The sequence below is a fragment of the Aedes albopictus genome, chromosome 2, assembly GCF_035046485.1.
Source record: "Aedes albopictus strain Foshan chromosome 2, AalbF5, whole genome shotgun sequence".
In the NCBI taxonomy this organism is placed as follows: domain Eukaryota; kingdom Metazoa; phylum Arthropoda; class Insecta; order Diptera; family Culicidae; genus Aedes; species Aedes albopictus.
This window is the reverse complement of record NC_085137.1, coordinates 355089850-355107630: the sequence shown is the minus strand read 5'-3', so window position 1 is coordinate 355107630 and position 17781 is coordinate 355089850. Positions and strand designations below refer to the sequence as shown.

Below are 17781 nucleotides of genomic sequence, written 5' to 3'. Positions count from 1 at the left end.
TTTTTTACGAAATATATGAAATATTTTTAGGGATATATGAAATCCTTACAGCCATGTTTAGCAGATTAATTTAGAAAACTCAGTGCTACAGGAATTAGATGTTTCTGGAGACACCACCTTAACCTTTGCGTCCTAACGTATTTTACGCACTCAAAACTTTGATGTTCATTTGGCTCTATTTTCTTCAATTTTTAACCGATTTTGATGAAATTATGACAGAACAACCGGAAATGATGCCGGGGCCCGTGGCGTAGTGGCTACACGTTTGCTTCATAAGCAGATGGTCATGGGTTCGATCCCAGCCCCGGCACCTTCGTCAGTTGCTCTTTCCCCCTGAGAGCAGCTGACATTGACCCTCTTCTGAGCCCATGGCTTAAATGAACCCGGATACTTGGACATCGGCAAACGGCAACCCATAATGGACTCCCAATCGTAAACAGGAACAACCAACAGCCACACATCAACATCCTCGTGCTCATCATTCTACCATGATAGGGTAGAAAGTGAAAGCAGCGCAACGGCCACCAGTTCGATGTAGTACAATTAGAAATAGAATACGTTTAGGCGCTGCACAAAGTGTATGTACAGCATCCAATTGGAATCGCTCACGCAGTGCCCTAATGGACAATAGAGCTGTAAATTAGGTTAAGTGATTGACGAATAAAAAAATAACTTGGGAATCTCTTCTGTGTTTCTTTCTGGAACAACTTATTTTAAATATTCATCCAAAGAGCCTCCCAGGAACTTTTAAGGATTCCTTCAGGAATTCCTCCTTGTATTTTTTAAGGAACTCCTTCGGAGCTTAATTCAGTACTTCCTTCAGGAATTGTTTAGGGATTCCCGTAGCGATTCCTCTTGAAATTGCTTCCAGCATTACTTCTGGAGTTTCAGCAACTCTTCCAAGGATTCCTCTAAAATTTCTTAAAGAATTCAATTTGCGATTTCTTAAGGAATTATTTCTGGTATTCTTTTACGGACTCCTTAAGACAGTGGTGCTCAGGCTGGAGGATACCGCGGGCCAAATTTGCAATTCGGGATCGACCTGCGGGCCGCATAAAACATCGATGCACAAAAACAACAAAAAGAACAATTCTAAAGCATATTTATTAAAAATCTGAACTGTTCAGAAATTGTGTAAGGGTCAAACTTTATAATCTATTGCCCTTCGTGGAGTTCAATTTAGATTCAAAAGTTTGGTTGAGAAAAACGTTTGAGCTTCAAATTGAAATTCAAATAAACAATTTAGAAGTTGCCCCTAGAATTGCCTTGAAGCCACTTCAAGAACTTGTCAAGCAGCTTTTGAATCGCTCCAAAAAGGTTTGCTGGATTTTCTCCTGAAATTTCTTGTGGAGTTGCTCCAGAAGGTTTCCGAGAAATTTCTTGAAATTTCTTTTAGTTTTTCTAGAATTCTCTTGGAACACCTCCAAGAACTCCTCTTAGATTTGCCTTTGGAACTGCCCTAAAGTTACTTCAGAATTTCCTCATTAATCGTTTCCAAGAATTTCTCCTAGAATAGCTTATAATTTTTTCCAAAAATTTTGACGTTTGCCAGTGTACACGTTGCTGAATGCTGCAAACGAAAATTACATGCAATTTGTGTAGTAGAGTGCGTGTCAGCAAAACGTCAAATCGAAATCCATAATGGCCGACAGTGTCGCGCGCGGTTCTACCAACAGGTGGCAGTGTGCTCATGAAAATGACACCAGGCAAAAGTTTTTGATGAATTTCCTCTAAGAGTTACGTCTGTTTGTCTGTGAAATTTGTATCGAGTGTAGACATTGGCCACTTCGTTTTTTATCTGAAAGAACATTGTGTTACTAATGTTGCGGTATTTGTTCCTATTGTTGCGGTATACTTTTGAATTCATATGAGATTTAGGAGGAAAGGAATACTACCGCAACAATAAGAACACAGCAGCAAACATATTAAGCAAAATATTCTTTTTTTAGTTTGTGGGTTTTTGGATAAATCTTAAGCACACAAATGGTGCTATCCTATAATTGAAGCATAATACATCTATTAAAAATACCTTTTGTTAACATTTCAGTTGAAAATTCCACATTTCAGTGCTAAAATTCCACTACCGCAACAATAGGTCACGGTGTGCCAAAAACAGTTATTAACAAATAAAAATGTCCACCCAAGTGGCACGCGGCATTCGAAAGATATTTCATTCTTGTTTCTCCTCTGAAAATTTGAAAATGTTTCATCGAGGGAAATTAAAGTTTTTGTGATTTGAAGATTTTGATCCATTTCTATAGGATTTTCTTATATAAGTAAATATGCACGCATGGTGAGCCTGATACCACTTTTAACAAATAAAAATGTACTCCAATCTCACACCCGGCATTCGAAAGATATACTATTCTAGTATCTCCTCCGAAAATTTTGAAATGATTTATCGAGGGAAACCAAAGTTTTTAATGTTTGAAGATTTCCTCTATTTTCATAGAAAAAGCTCATAAATGGCAATATTGTCATAGGATGTTTCATTGGCTCTTCAAATCACAAACAAATATTAATCAGTTTCACAAGCACCATTCCAAAAATACAACATTCAAACAACTTCTCTGAAAATTTGACAATATTTCATTAAAACGATCGCAAATTACAGTGGTTTGAAAATATAAGATATAATAAAGTATATTGAAAATATATTGAAGTATATTGAAAATGACGGGCTTGGTGGTCTAGTGGCTACCGCTTCTGATTCATATGCAGAAGGTCATGGGCATAGGCGCCAACTTAGGGGGGGCAAGCATGGTTTTGCCCCCCCAATATTTGATGATTTTTCGATTTTCCCATACAAAAAATCAGAAAAATCAGGCTTCGCCCCCCCAATAATTTGACCAAGTTGGCGCGTCTGGTCATGGGTTCAATCCCTGGCCCGTCCTTTTCATCCTACTTTGTATCTTTCTATCCACTTTCTCTCGCTCTCTCTTCTCTACATATACAACTCATGTATATTCATATGTTCATATGTTCGCTAGAACCAGAAACGAATTAAAAAAAGTCGTTTCCCTCCCTTCCAACTTCCACCCACAGCACAGTGTATATATAACGCCTATAAGGCCGGAACAAATCTCATTTTCTTCTTTTGTCACAATACTTGTTGGATTTCGATCCAACGGGAAGTTTTCCGAAATTATAATTCTCCGGGCCGGAAATGAAACGCTCACTTAATCCGGTTTTGCGTGTAAAGAATATAATTTTCCTAAGAAATACATTTAACATTACACGCTATGTCTGAACCAACAGATTTTAAAAATTGAATGTACATCGGGTTTCTTTCCATAAAACATCAGTATTCAAGCTATATTTTCATTTGCAGAAGGTTTCAAAATATTCTATCGGGGAAATTTTGATTTTTCCATCTTTTTGACCGTTTTTCATACAAATTTGCTTGAAATCCTCATTTCTCCCCCATACAAAATGTATGGAAAAATTTTCACCGATAGAATATTTTAAAACCTTCTGCAAATGAAAATATAGCTTGAATACTGATGTTTTATGGAAAGAAACCCGATGTACATTCAATTTTTATAATCTGCTGGTTCAGACATAGCGTGCATTAGTTTAATTATTTGTAAGTTCATCGCATACAAATAACTGTGCAACGCTACGCGAAAGTAGTTTTGTGAACCCCTGTCAATATTTTCAGGTGGCTCATCCTGCGTGTGTATATGACATGCTTATTAAATAGATGGGTATTACTCACGTTTAGTTCCCTTTTTGGTCGACTATCGTTATATGACAGTGCGCTATCGTATTAGGTAGGAAGTCCTGATACATAATACATATTTTAGGATCATTTAGGTACAATTTTCAATGTTTTTATGGCTTACCGATCGAGTTTGGTTATGCTTCTAGAAGTAGTTCAGACCGGGAATCGCTTATAATTCAGGTTACCTAGATTGTAATGTAACTTTAGAAAATTTCATATTGTTTTAAGATAGATAACCTTACCAATTGTTTGTGCTCTTAAGAATCAATAGTATAATGTTCGAATTCACTAAGTTTAAGCTCCAATTCAGTTTTAATTACTAGTTTTAGAATACTTTAGATATAATCTCCTCTGCATGCTTTTCTTTAGTAGTTTACTTCTATGCTTTCTTCTGCACTCACCCGGTGACAGGTCGGGTACCTGTCACTACCTTGTCATCTTCCTTCGCGGCCGCAGTCTTGTCCACAAGATTGCGAACAATATAAAGACTATGACCGTAGATGCGCGCGTTGGCCGAATGGGGTGGGCCAACACTCCCCCAGGGTACGCCAACGTCCGGTTGGCTTACTACTCCACGCGCTGTACATCTAGGATCGCCAACTTTGCCACAGGACGCTCGTAGACTCCAGAGATTGTCTGCACGGTTGCTGATCGAATCTGACTGTCGCGTCCTTCTTTCGTCGAGATGACCCGTCCTTTCGGCCAGCAATTTCTGGGTAACTTCGGGTCGACAATCACGACAATGTCTCCGGTCGCAATGGGTCTGGTTGACTGGAACCACTTCGACCGGCGAGTAATCTCCGGCAGGTAGTCCGTTACCCAGCGTTTCCAAAACGTATTTGCTAGGATTTGTGACGTACACATGTTCTGCTTGAGAGCGTATCCACTATCATCAATGTTGACCAGAGGCTTTGTACCATTCGAGGAACCGACCAGGAAATGGTTTGGTGTTAAGGCCGGGCCGGAATCGTCATCAACTGGTACATGTGTTAAGGGACGGCAATTAACGACATTTTCGATTTCGATTAGGAGATTTCTCAGGACTTCGTCAGTCAGGGCCTTGGTAGAGCAGACAGCTGACAAGTTGTTTTTGACAGTTCGTATTAACCGTTCCCAGCTACCACCCATGTGTGGTGCTAACGGAGGATTAAACACCCATTCGGTTTCAGTGGTTGTGAACTCCCTCATAATTTCGTCATGGTTCACGGTTGTTTGGAGGTTCTGCAGCTCTCTATTCGCTCCAACGAAATTTGTTCCTCGGTCGCTGTAGATCTTTCGTGGCTGACCACGACGAGCGATGAAATTCCGAATTGCCATGATACAGGAATCGGTACTGAGCGAATGAACGAGCTCGATATGTATCGCTCGGATGGTTAGACATGTCGCCAACATTCCCCAACGCTTTTCATGTTTTCTGCCGTTAACAACTTCTATAGGACCAAAGTAGTCGATGCCAACGTGGGTAAACGGCTGACAAAATGCTGCAAGGCGTCCAGGTGGAAGGTCGGCCATAATAGGAATGTTCGGTTTAGCATTTTCGTTCTTGCATCTTTGGCAATTTCGGCGAACTTTGCCATAACATGAGCGTAGACGAGCAATTTGATATTTCTGGCGCAGCTCGTTTATCACTGTTTCGTGGTTTTGATGATGGTAACAATTGTGGTAGTGGTTGATTATCAGTGTGGTGATGTGGTTTTTTCTTGGAAGGATGATGGGATTCTTCGCATCTTCGGTTGCAAATTGGCAGGCGGCGATACGGGTTTTCATCCGCATTATCCCGCGGTCGTCTATCCATGGGATAAGTTTGTACAGCGGGCTCGATTTGGGAAGAAGTTTCGTCGATTCTGTAGGTTGCTGTAGTGCATTTTGCAATATGCGTAGCTCTTCAGGGTATCCTTCCTGTTGCGCGATATGGATCAGACGAGCCTCGGCTGTGCGGAGTTCGAGGCTATCTAAAGGTCCGTGGTTGATGGAGTTGTGTTGTGTCCTCAGGCGACAGTTTGTGATGAATCGCTGTACTAATGCCATCACGCGTTGCAGTCGCTTCCAGCTGGAGAAGTTCTGGACAGCAACGATCGGTTCCGGGGGAATCTGATGAGTTAGCACATTTGTTCGCTGCTCTGTGGTGGTGCCTTCTTTAGAGTAAAACGATGGCGGCCATTTATCCATAGTTAGCCAGAGAAAACTTGGGCCTCGGAACCACCTGCTTTCCGTTGACAGCTCAGGAAGCCCGTCCCACTTAGTGGCATCGTCAGCTACGTTCATCTTGCTTGGCACGTATCTCCAGTCACATGGATCAGTGACCTCCAAGATCTCGGTGATGCGGAATCCGACGTATTGGCTGTAGCGTCGGTGGTCAGAACTGATCCAACATAAAACATCCCGAGAGTCTGACCAGTAGAATCGTTTGGTAATCCGGATCGGCAACGTATCCAGCACAGTTTTCGATAAGCGAGTTCCTATTACTGCTGCTTGTAGCTCCAGACGCGGAATAGATGTTAGCTTAAGAGGTGCCACCCTAGCCTTTGCGGTGACGAGCGAGCAGTAGTGTTTCTCATTCTTAGAGAACCTTAGGAAACAAACAGCGGCCATTCCGTCTCTTCCAGCATCTACAAACGTGTGAAGCTGAACCTCATCAGCGTCGTTGACAGGATGCTCAGGCCAGAAACATCTGGGAATTTGCAAATGCTCAACTTGTGGCAAAACAGTTAACCATTTTCGCCATTTTTCGAAGGCTTCGTCATCGATTTGCTCGTCCCAGGATACACCAGATCGCCAGATATCTTGTAGAAGGACTTTTAAATAGACGAGAAGATGGGCGATGAGACCGAGCGGATCAAATATGGTCATTAGAACTCGCAACACGTCCCGTTTTGTGGGACGTCGTTCGCCTTTCAGTAACTCCCCGTCGTAGCGATTCCAGCCAATTTTGTAGGTGAAAGCATCGGCTGCTGTGTTCCACCACATCCCTAGAACTTTCTCGGTGGATAATTCGGTCGTCAGGTCAAGACTTTTCTCCTCATCCGTGTTCTGTTCCTGCAGTGCTTCAACAACTCTTCTTGAATTACTAATCCAGTTTCGAATTTCGAAGCCGCCCTGGGCGTGGACATGTCGAACGTCTTTCGCTATCTGGATTGCTTCTTCCTCCGTGGCGACACTTATCAACATGTCGTCGACATAGTGTGACTTGGTAACAGCATCGCATGCCGCCGGAAATTTGCTCTTGAAACGATCAGCATTGACGTTTTTAACGTATTGCGCACTGCTGGGTGAGCAGCACGCTCCGAAGGTCATCACTGCCATGACGTAAACTCCTAGTTCACCATTCTCATCCGTCCAGTAGAAGCATTGGTATCGCTGGTCCTCATGGCGAATCTGCACTTGGTGGAACATCTCGCGTATGTCTCCCGTCACTGCAACGGGATGTAGTCGGAAGCGTAGAAGAATTCCAAGTAGAGAACATAGCAAATCTGGACCCTTCAAAAGGACTGAATTCAACGATATTCCGTGAGCTTTCGCTGCTGCGTCCCACACTATTCGGACCTTCCCGGGTTTGTTCGGGTTGGTTACCGGGAAGACAGGCAAATACCACATTTCGCCGGTTTGCTGCCGGATTTCCTCATCAGAGAGTTTGCGAATGTATCCTTTGGTGACATAGTCACCTATCTTCTGTTGCAAAACTTTTGCGAGGGCAGGATCATTCGCCATGCGTTTCTCCAGGCATCGGTGACGACGCAAAGCCATAGGACGGCTGTCTGGCAGACGGATATTGTCATAACGCCAGAGTAGGCCAGTCTCAAAACGGTCGCCTGAAAATCGGGTCAACGACTTTAGCAGAGATTCGGCACGTTCATCTTCCGTCGATAGCAGAACTTTGGACGAGGCATTAACTCCTAGACTGTCAATGGAGAAATAATCTTTCATCGCTTGATGTAGATCATCGTCCGGGCGTTCGTTCAGTGAGCAGACGTGAAAACTGTAGTGGAACATGTTCGGTGCATCTCCAAAACCTAGGTTACCGCAAATTGTCCAGCCTAGCCGTGTTTTGGTTGCGATCGGCTCGCCGAATTTTCCTTCTCGGCTCTTGAGGGTTAAGCCCAGTTGCGCATGCTTTGTGCCGATAAGGATGCGGGGGCGAGCTTCGGTGTACGAGTCGATAGGCAATCCTTCCAAATAGCGATATGATCGCTTCAGTTCCCCAAAGTCCAAGGTCTGTCGTGGTAGCAGTAGCTCGTTGACCGTTTGTACGCCTTCCAGGGTAAACTTCTCGGCATCCGCATGACGTCCGGTGACTTGCAGGCGAACTATGCAAGAGTCCTTCTCGCAGCGCTCAGTACCACCCGTCCATCGAAGGCATATTGGACTTGGCGTGCCATCCAGTTTCAGTTCATCTGCTAGATCTTGATCGAGCAGCGTTGTTCCTGAGCCTTCATCAAGAAAGGCATACGTATGAATCGTCTTCTCTGGCCCCGACAAAACAACTGGAAGATAGCGGAAGAGAACCGAGCTAGAAACTGTCTGGTGTGTATTGCAACCCTGCTCGGCACCGCTTGTTGTCGGCTGCGAAGACTCTGGATTCCCAGCTGCAGTAGTGCTTTGGTGTGACTTGGCTTTTAGCTCGTTGTGCAGCAGCTCATGGTGCCGAAAGGAGCAACCGTCTTTACCGCAAGGTTTCGCCTTGCAGGTTCCTTTGTGTTGCCGAAGACACGTTCGACAAAGCCCGAACTCTCGGACGACTGCCCACCGGGATTCTCTCGAAAACTCCTGAAACCGCTTGCATTTGTCAACGGATTTGCAGTAGCCCTTGCATACCGGGCAGGTCTCCTTCTCCAGTGCAGCTGTAGACGACTGCTTTGGCGGTTTGAAGCTCGTATCGTGCCTGATCTGTGTTTCTGAGTGGGCGTTGAGATACGTTTCTCCTTTCCCTTTCCGCCGAGGCTCATTACGCATCGGCTTGGCCTGTACCAACTCTGTTGGAAACGTAACCGTACTTGCAGCTTCGGCTAGCGAGTAGATCCACTCACTAAAGGTTGCCAAGTTGACCGCCAACTGCGTCTTTCGGTGTTGCGCCCAGTTTAGCTTGATGGACGGTGGAAGCTTGCCAACAAGCTGATGCAGAAGACTCACATTGTACATGTACTCTTCTAGCCCGCATGAGTCAACTGTTGCGCAGAAGTTCTGTACGTTAACGGCGAAGTCTACTAATGTCTCGAGATGATCCTCGCGAATCGGTGGTAACGAACAGATCTTTCGGATCAACGAGTGCACAATGATCTCCGGTTGACCAAATAGCATTTTTAGCGTGCTCATTATGCCCTGAACGTTTCCAGGGTGCATCAATCTGCACTTAACGGCTTCGTATGCCTTTCCTTTCAAGCTACGTTGCAGTCGCACAAGATTTTCCTCTTCCGTGAATCCACACATAGCTGTCGTGCTATTGAACATGGATAAGAAGACCGGCCATTCATCCGGGTTGCCGGAAAATGTTGGCAAGTCCTTGGAAACGGCCTGCCTTGCTGCGATTTGTGAGCGTGATAGCTGGAAAACATCGTAATCATCCGGTTGCAAGTGACAACTTTGACCTAATGCGCCGTGATTCTGTTCTATAACCGTCGAATTCGCCAATGATCGGGTTATTCGGTTCAACGCTGGTTGGATTCTCGTCGACTGTGGTTGGACGTTAGGATTGAAGTACTTCGACATTCGAATGGCAGCCGGCTGACGTTGGTCGAACTCCCGCTGTGCTGGTAGCTGATCTGGTGGGCTCAGCTCCCGCTGTGCTGGCTGTTCATTAGACCGCTGCACTGCCTCTGAATTACGTCCCTTCTCTATCCAATTCTCCACTCGACTCCGAGAGTATACGCTGATAGAACCTCGACTCGATCCTCTTTCGCTGGCTAGCTCCTCCAGAATCTGGTACTTCTTGTCCAGGAATGCTTTGTGCTTTTCCGCTTCTAGCTGTTCAGCAACCCTTCGTCGTTCTGCTCGTTCCTCCTCGAAAGCTCTTTCCTCCTCCAACCGCTGTAGCTGCAATTTGGCACGGTTCCGGGCAGATCTTTGAGATGATGAACACGAGATTTCCGATGCTGCTTCGTCCAGCTGGATAGCGGGTAATCCTTCCACCGACGGAACGAAGAGTTTCTTTCCGGTCACCTGTACCTTTGGCCGAAAGTCGGGGACTTTCCCTCATGATTTGGCAGATTTGATGGAGGAACTGTTGGATCTGTTGACTTAGGCGGCGGTGGATTTCCGTTCAATGTATTCTCCCGCCCTGCCGAAGAAACTCCTTTTAGGGATAAAGCGCGCTTGGACGTATGCTCCGTGTTGCCATCCTTCGTTGCCGGATCTTTTTCTGATGTTGACGTTGTTCGCTGGTTCCATGTAGCAGTCTTGCAGTTGGCACAACTCCAGCTCTGGTCGACAACTTCATCCGACACTCCCACGCAGTGGAAATGATGCCATCCGTCGCACTGGTCGCACTGTACCATGTCATCCGTTTCCGTTCCTCTGCAGGTCTTGCAGGTGTATCCATCGCCGGTCTTCTCCGTATCATCCACCACTACCACATCTTCACTTCCTTTATCACCAACCACTTCACTAACCACTTCACCATCTTTGACCTTTGGCCGTTCACTTTTTCCACTCGCTCTACTACCTTTTCCGTCGGACTTCGAACCTCGACTTGACATGCTCGCGACGACTGATATTTCGTATTAAACGAAAATTATATAATGTTGGATTTCGATCCAACGGGAAGTTTTCCGAAATTATAATTCTCCGGGCCGGAAATGAAACGCTCACTTAATCCGGTTTTGCGTGTAAAGAATATAATTTTCCTAAGAAATACATTTAACATTAGTTTAATTATTTGTAAGTTCATCGCATACAAATAACTGTGCAACGCTACGCGAAAGTAGTTTTGTGAACCCCTGTCAACATTTTCAGGTGGCTCATCCTGCGTGTGTATATGACATGCTTATTAAATAGATGGGTATTACTCACGTTTAGTTCCCTTTTTGGTCGACTATCGTTATATGACAGTGCGCTATCGTATTAGGTAGGAAGTCCTGATACATAATACATATTTTAGGATCATTTAGGTACAATTTTCAATGTTTTTATGGCTTACCGATCGAGTTTGGTTATGCTTCTAGAAGTAGTTCAGACCGGGAATCGCTTATAATTCAGGTTACCTAGATTGTAATGTAACTTTAGAAAATTTCATATTGTTTTAAGATAGATAACCTTACCAATTGTTTGTGCTCTTAAGAATCAATAGTATAATGTTCGAATTCACTAAGTTTAAGCTCCAAATCAGTTTTAATTACTAGTTTTGGAATACTTTAGATATAATCTCCTCTGCATGCTTTTCTTTAGTAGTTTACTTCTATGCTTTCTTCTGCACTCACCCGGTGACAGGTCGGGTACCTGTCACTACCTTGTCATCTTCCTTCGCGGCCGCAGTCTTGTCCACAAGATTGCGAACAATATAAAGACTATGACCGTAGATGCGCGCGTTGGCCGAATGGGGTGGGCCAACAATACTCGTTGGCTCGCTAAGGGGGAGGACAATAAATAAAAAATGTATTTGATGAAGAAATACCCAAACATTTCGGCAAAATCTATAAACTCATCGGATTTGTTACGAAATTTTCTGTGCAACTCTAATTTCACCTTCAAATTTTAAAATATCTTGAATAATTTATTGGTGCCCCCCTTCAAAATGTTGAATTTCGACCAAAATTTTCCGAGGGGGCGGTGACATAAGAGAAAATTGAAATTTGTGTCAGCCTAAGTTATGCAACCAAAGCGTGCTGTGCCGCTTGACCTTATTCACCTTATTCACCACACAATCTATCCCGAACACTATAAATAACCCTATCCATGGATCGCATCACCGACCCAACGGTGACTCCCAGATCTCCCATCCTTTCCGTCTAACAAATACCCCAATCCGTGCGGGTTGTGGGGACGCAGAGTGCTCTCGGTCTCTAGTAGCAACAACCAGTACACTCTAACATTCCTTTCCCTTCCCATAAGGACTTGGCCGGCGCCGTTATTGATCAAATATGCATGAGCTGCTAAAATTGCACTTTGAGAATAAGTGGAATGTCCCAGACCCTTATTCAGTTGGATCTCAGTGCAACTGGTACCAGTTCAGATAAATCACGGAGGAGCAACCATTGACATGTATAGTCAGAATTGATCGATGTAATAAAGTATATTGAAAATATAGTAACTTCATAGAATATTATTGCAATTTTTCATGTTAATCATTCCTCGCAATGAAAATATATTTTGTACCTCATCTAAAACTTTTATTATATTTTACATTTTTTTGGGATACTATTACAAAACTCAGTAGGTGCTTTTAACGAGTTTATAGATAATGCGATAGTATGCATATCTCCGATGAAATTGAAATCAAAGCTTAAAATTGTTGTTACTGATGATCATTTAAATGTAAAATTTCTAAATTCACGGAAGACACGTTAGTAACATGACGTATGAAAGCTGGGTAGTAAAACGATTAGCATTTAGGTTTACTTTAAAAGCTTCGCTATCTTAAACATTATACCAACGATTTTCAAAGCATCCTAGGAATACCAAAACCTTTGGCTGATAATTAATTTTAACTCTCGTTTCACCATGAAACGTATTCAAATTGACCGACAAGATACCAACATATTTATAACGTGACTAAAACAAAAAAACGGTGCCAACGCTCACAGCGTGCCACATTTTTATTTGTATTCGAGTAACAGGTAGAACTCTGAAATATTAATTAGATTCTCAAACTTTAAAGCAATTGACATTCCTTTAAATGAAATGTTGCCAAATGTGAAACGGACCTGGTGTGATGGTTAGAACACTTGACTATCACGCCGAGGACCTGGGATCGAATCCCACTCTCGACAAACCTACAAAATGTGAGTTTTTCCATCGGAAGGGAAGTAAAGTGTGGGTCCCAAGATGAACTTGCCTAGGGCTGAAAATCTCGTTAACACAGATAAAAAAATGTTACCAAATTACCAGAGAAGTTGCTTGAATATTTATTGTACTTTTGAAATTTATGAAACTCATGACACCGTTCAACACTAGTTCGCGTTATGGGATGAGAAAAAAATAATAGGGGTTTGTGACCCTAGAAACTCTAATGCGTATATCAATTGAACACCCCAAGTTCTCAATTCAAACTTCGGTCTTGAACTATGAAGTCCCGTTCCAATATTTTTTGAAAATTCTTTCACTATGACACTTCTATGGTTCCAAAACCCTGTTCTTTTTTCAATTTTGTTTAGCGATGTTATTATTTGTTTAAGATATGAAGAGCACCGTATGACAGTATTCCCATATATGAGCTAATTCTTTGAAAATATAGGAACATTTTCAAACAGTAAAAACTTTGGTTTCCCTCGATAGAACATTTTCCAAATTTTCGGAGGTGATACTAGAATAGTATATCTTTCGAACGCCGGGTGTGAGTTTGGAGTACATTTTCATTTGTTAATAGTGGTATCAGGCACACCGTGCGTGCATATTTACTCATATAAGAAAATCCTTTAGAAATGGCTCAAAATCTTCAAATCACAAAAACTTTGATTTCCCTCGATGAAACATTTTCAAATTTTCAGAGGAGATACTAGAATAGCATATCTTTCGGATGCCGGGTGCCACTTGGGTGGACATTTTTATTTGTTAATAACGGTTTTTGGCACACCGTGTAGGTACTACCGCAACGAAGGGAACAAGTGTTTTTCATTCGAGTAGAGGTTGCATGCATCATATCGTTTACCAAAGTGAATCCAGAGCATGTGACTTTCTCCCCTCTGAACTAACAAAAACTCTTTCCCGTGACAGTCGTGGAGAAGTAGAGGTGATCTCGGTTTCTAGTAGCAACGTAACGTTGTACTAATTTTTTTTCCCTTCCTCAATAACCGTAAGAACGGCAGCCGCCGTTTCACTGAAAATTTGACGTTTGAGCGGTACCAACATCTCTCAAACGTCAAATTTCGTGTGAGAGTAAGCTGGCCAGAATAAATTCGTGCAGTAATCCAGAAGAATTGGCGCTTCGTTGACGGCCGCATCGGATATGGGCCATATCATATGGCTGTACGTGGTTAAAGAAGACCTGGGAACGCTGAACATTCGGCAAAGATTTTTAAGTAATTTTGAATTTATTAGAATTTTATTTAGGGTAATTGAATGAACAAAAAGACCGACAAAGACAGAGCTCTACTATACGCTATCGTCTACTAATACTGAAATCGAAAGGATCTTCAAAATAACATATGACGAAATTTTAAATTGTGCAAATAATCGTGAGCTACGCAAAGATTGTAATATTGAACATCAAGTCGGGAATCAGTTGGGATAATTCAGCGAAAAGATGCTGTTTTGCATCCATAAAACAAATCATCATTTTAGATAATGAGACCTTCAAATATCCCATGACTAGCCGAGTACAAAGTCATGACGCCAATGACACTTCTGCGTTAAAACATTAATTGTTCAACGAATTAGTAAACTTTTGTAAACTTACCTTAATCACTTAAAACCGCCGAAGTAGCTATCAACACTCAGACTTTTGTATCACGATGTCACGTTTCAACTTCTGTAATCAACTGCTGCCTGTCGCTTCACACTCTGACACCAAATATAAATTTTTATTACAACAGCTGCTAAGAATTGTGTATGTTCTATACTGTCACAACTGTGTGTCGGGAAGTGATTGCTTTCGAAGAAGATTTCTGTTTACACTGTCGTTTTCATTGGATGCGTGAGATTCACAAACAATAAAATCCTAATCTCTACGATTCCTAGAGCAAACTAGTTACGTAAAAGTCAGCAAATCAGTATGCCTAGAGGGTAATTTGAATAATGCTATAGCTGAAACAGTTCAACTTCACAGCAATCACTTGCCCACACACGCCCGGGTTGATGATAGTCATTCGTCTTCCCCATCGAATCTCGCATTTCTTCTAGTGCTGCTGCATACGCATCACCACCAACCACACACAGTACAGTTTTGGTTGCGGGTTGGATTGCCTAATTCGCTAATCATCCGGTAATCCAATAACGATCGGTCGTCAAATTTCAATTCAATCCTCGCACACTGGCTGGTTCGTTTCACTTTGCATTTTTTTTTCTGTTGTTGTTCGTCTGTGGTATGTTTCTTAATCCAATGAAGGTGCCATATCACTATAGAGGATTGCTCACTTCTCCGGTGCGTTGTTGGTTCGGTGGTTTATTTTGTTCGTATTTACATTGCTTCGTTGATTTAATTTCCTCTTCTTATATGCACGGTTTTCTTGCGCGGGTTCGCTTGGAATAATTGTGGCTCGTTTCTCCGGTTCAAATTGATGGCACAAACAAACGATACCAGACGGAGCATCCTATCTGGTTCTCAGAGCTACTATACTAGGTATGTATAAGCGGTATCTCGTGTTATTCTTCTCAATTTCAGCCTATTAAGAACCTTTCTTTGCAATGCGTCAGTCACTCTCTTTGCACACTTTTAGCGGTTCGCGCGTACGAAAAAACAATGGTAGCTTATTTATTACGCCCATAACATATGCAGATTATGAAAAATTTAGCAATTTTCCGCAAAAAAAATACTGGAAAATTTTATACTTGAATTGAATCCCAAACTCCACAAAAACAAATGATTGGTTGGGTTATGCATATTCGCAAGAATAAAATGAAACATTAATACTACTTTCGTTGGGTTGGGACAAATTGATGAACCCCTCGCGTGCCAAGGGGCTGACAAAGGGTTATTTTTCCATCAAATCGTGCCTAATTTATAGTTTCGTGTACAATTTTGCCGTTGCGTGGAGCTATTGTGCATGGAATATACACAATTTTTAACATGCTTTGATAATATCCCAACAAACATTTTTCCTGTATAAAACGGAACAAACGGCTCTTAAGGTGAAACATCAAGAAATCCCATTACCATTTTGCATACAAAAGAGGCATAAATCTTGCGAATGAAGCATCGAACCAAGCCGCACTCGTTTATCCTGGCTTTACTTACTTGCAAAAGAGGCAGCTTTTCCAAAATGAGAGCATTTGTTTATGAATTTTCAAGATTGGTGCTCTTGAAAACGTGAGTAGGGGAAGTGGCCATTGTGGCAGTCATATTTGTATTCTCTGATGTTTCTCCCTAAGCAAATATGTAGCTTAATAAACTGATATATAGCTTGTTCTGTTACTTGGAATATATCAGTATTTAATCCAGGCTACCGAGAAAGTTCGTGTCTTTGACAAAGTTGTACAGAAAGCTAATGACCTTCAAATGGTGTTCTATGTAATACTAACACTTGGCGCTTGTGTGAAATTTTGAAGATGTTTCATCTCATCATCCAGATCAACTACAAAGTTCACGTCGTCATCAACGTTGGTATGTCTTGAAGTTCTCAAATGATGCTAAATTTAATACACAATTACACCGCAACGTGGCGCTAGTATGTATTTTTAATACAGCATTTAGAAAGAGTATTGCTTCTTCAATTGTTCAAAGTATTTCTCTTGTGATTCTTCTAGAGATTTCACTTAGGGTTCCTGCACGGGGCTCTCCGAGAGTTTTCTTTTCTATTCCTAGTTGATTTCTTATTGATCGTCCTCCAGGAAAACATCCAGATATTTCTCCAAGAGCCCTAAGCGAGATTACCCCTGGACATCTTCCAGTGATTATGCTTGGAGTTTCTCCAGAGATTCCAACAGCAATTTCTCCAAGAATTTCTTCAGATTCCTACAAGGACTCGTTCAGGAAATCCCCAACAATTTCTTCAGGTAGTTCTCAATGGATTCCTAAAGTCGCCTCCGAGGATGTCTTCAGCAATTCCTTCAAGGATTATTTGAGTAAGTTCTGCAAGGATTTCCTTACGAATTTCTACAAAAATGCGGCAGGAATTTTTGCAAAAAAAAACAGTCCTCATACTCTTTTGGGTACGATATCCTTTAGGAATTACTCCAAGGGTTGCTTCACGAATTCCTTCCAGAATTCGTTTGAAAATTTCTTATAGGATTAAATAAGGATTCCTTACAGAATCCTGTAGGAACTACTCAAAGATTCCGTCATAAATTTCTCCTAGGGTTTCATAGGAATCCCTCCATTTTGTTCCCCTAGGAATTCCTAACTTAGAAATTCTTTAAAAGATTCCTTCAGGAATTCGTCTTTTCGCAAGTTTTCATTCAACGATTCCTTCAGGTGAATTTGTAACAATTCCTCAAATATATTCTCAAAAATATCTCCAAGGATTCCTCAAGCCTATTTTCGAGGATACTTTAAGTATATGTTCATGGTTCCTTTAAATTGATACTTCAACATTCAATCAAAAATTGTTCCAAGAATTCTAGATTCACTAGAAAAAAAAGCAATTTTGAAAAACAATTCTGTCCTTTTTTGTCTTATTGCTTACGAATTATAATGTCAAAAATATTTAATCTTCAGCATTTCAAGGGAACCCAAGAAGCTACATATTGATCTGCAGTGTTACCAAATTGAGTGCTTTCATTTGAATTCAATGTCATTTTTCAGGTTGTGTGTTTTTTTACTTATTCGTTTATTTGGAAGGCTCGGGCGCCACAGAGTGGTGTAAACGAGTGAACATTCAGCAAGGTTTGGGAAGCCTATTGACCTGTTACAGTGCTGCGATCAGTGGCAAACTTAGGTGCCGGCCAGAGTGGACGCGTCACGCGGCGCGACGCGGAAATTTGCCCGCAAAGAAATAACAATCAATAATAAGGAGCTGTCAAATCGTATGGGAAATACGCGTCGTGTCGCGTGACGCGTCCACTCTGGCCGTTAGAGAATTAGCTGAACTATCCGGGGAGTTCGTCCCTTGTCGTTCGCTTCCTGTCTATTTTATATCAAGTGTAACTTGTTATTTCCTTCCTGTATGTGTGTATGTAACTTTAAAATATACACTCATTTATTTTGTATGGCTCGTCACCATGGGTGTCAACATAGTTTTGTCTTTGTTATGTTCGAGATAACAACTTGAAAATTATCCCCTACGCTTTAATTTCTTTAGTACAAGTTTTGTGTT

The 17781-nt window shown here is 42.0% G+C and overlaps 2 protein-coding genes across 9 annotated transcripts in view; both read right to left on the bottom strand.

The window, feature by feature from the left end:
- Positions 1-17781, bottom strand: part of LOC115263285 (tetraspanin-18) — a 174516-nt gene that overhangs the window by 150860 nt on the left and 5875 nt on the right. For 3 of the 8 annotated variants that reach the window (XM_029866420.2, XM_062852784.1, XM_029866423.2), the window contains exon 2: positions 14268-14371. The exons of 1 other annotated variant lie outside the window; for it this stretch is intronic. The gene's annotated coding sequence lies outside the window, so the exon portion shown is untranslated. Of the gene's footprint in view, positions 1-14267; positions 14460-14944; positions 14964-17781 lie in introns of those variants that run through there. 4 more of the 8 variants (XM_029866422.2, XM_062852785.1, XM_029866419.2 and 1 more) reach the window with 4 other exon arrangements.
- Positions 4292-10413, bottom strand: LOC109433030 (uncharacterized). Its single transcript, XM_062848425.1, has 2 exons — positions 9940-10413; positions 4292-9883 (listed from the first exon to the last, which is right to left on the bottom strand). The coding sequence occupies exons 1-2, from the start codon at positions 10411-10413 to the stop codon at positions 4292-4294; spliced, it is 6066 nt and encodes a 2021-aa protein (XP_062704409.1).

What these genes read in the sequence shown, in the direction of transcription:
- LOC109433030 (XM_062848425.1), bottom strand. Translation starts at nt 10,413, where the DNA reads ATGTCAAGTCGAGGTTCGAAGTCCGACGGAAAAGGTAGTAGAGCGAGT. An exon ending in CTAAGTCAACAGATCCAACA is followed by an intron (nt 9,884 to 9,939) that starts GTTCCTCCATCA and finishes TTTCGGCCAAAG; the next exon opens with GTACAGGTGACCGGAAAGAA.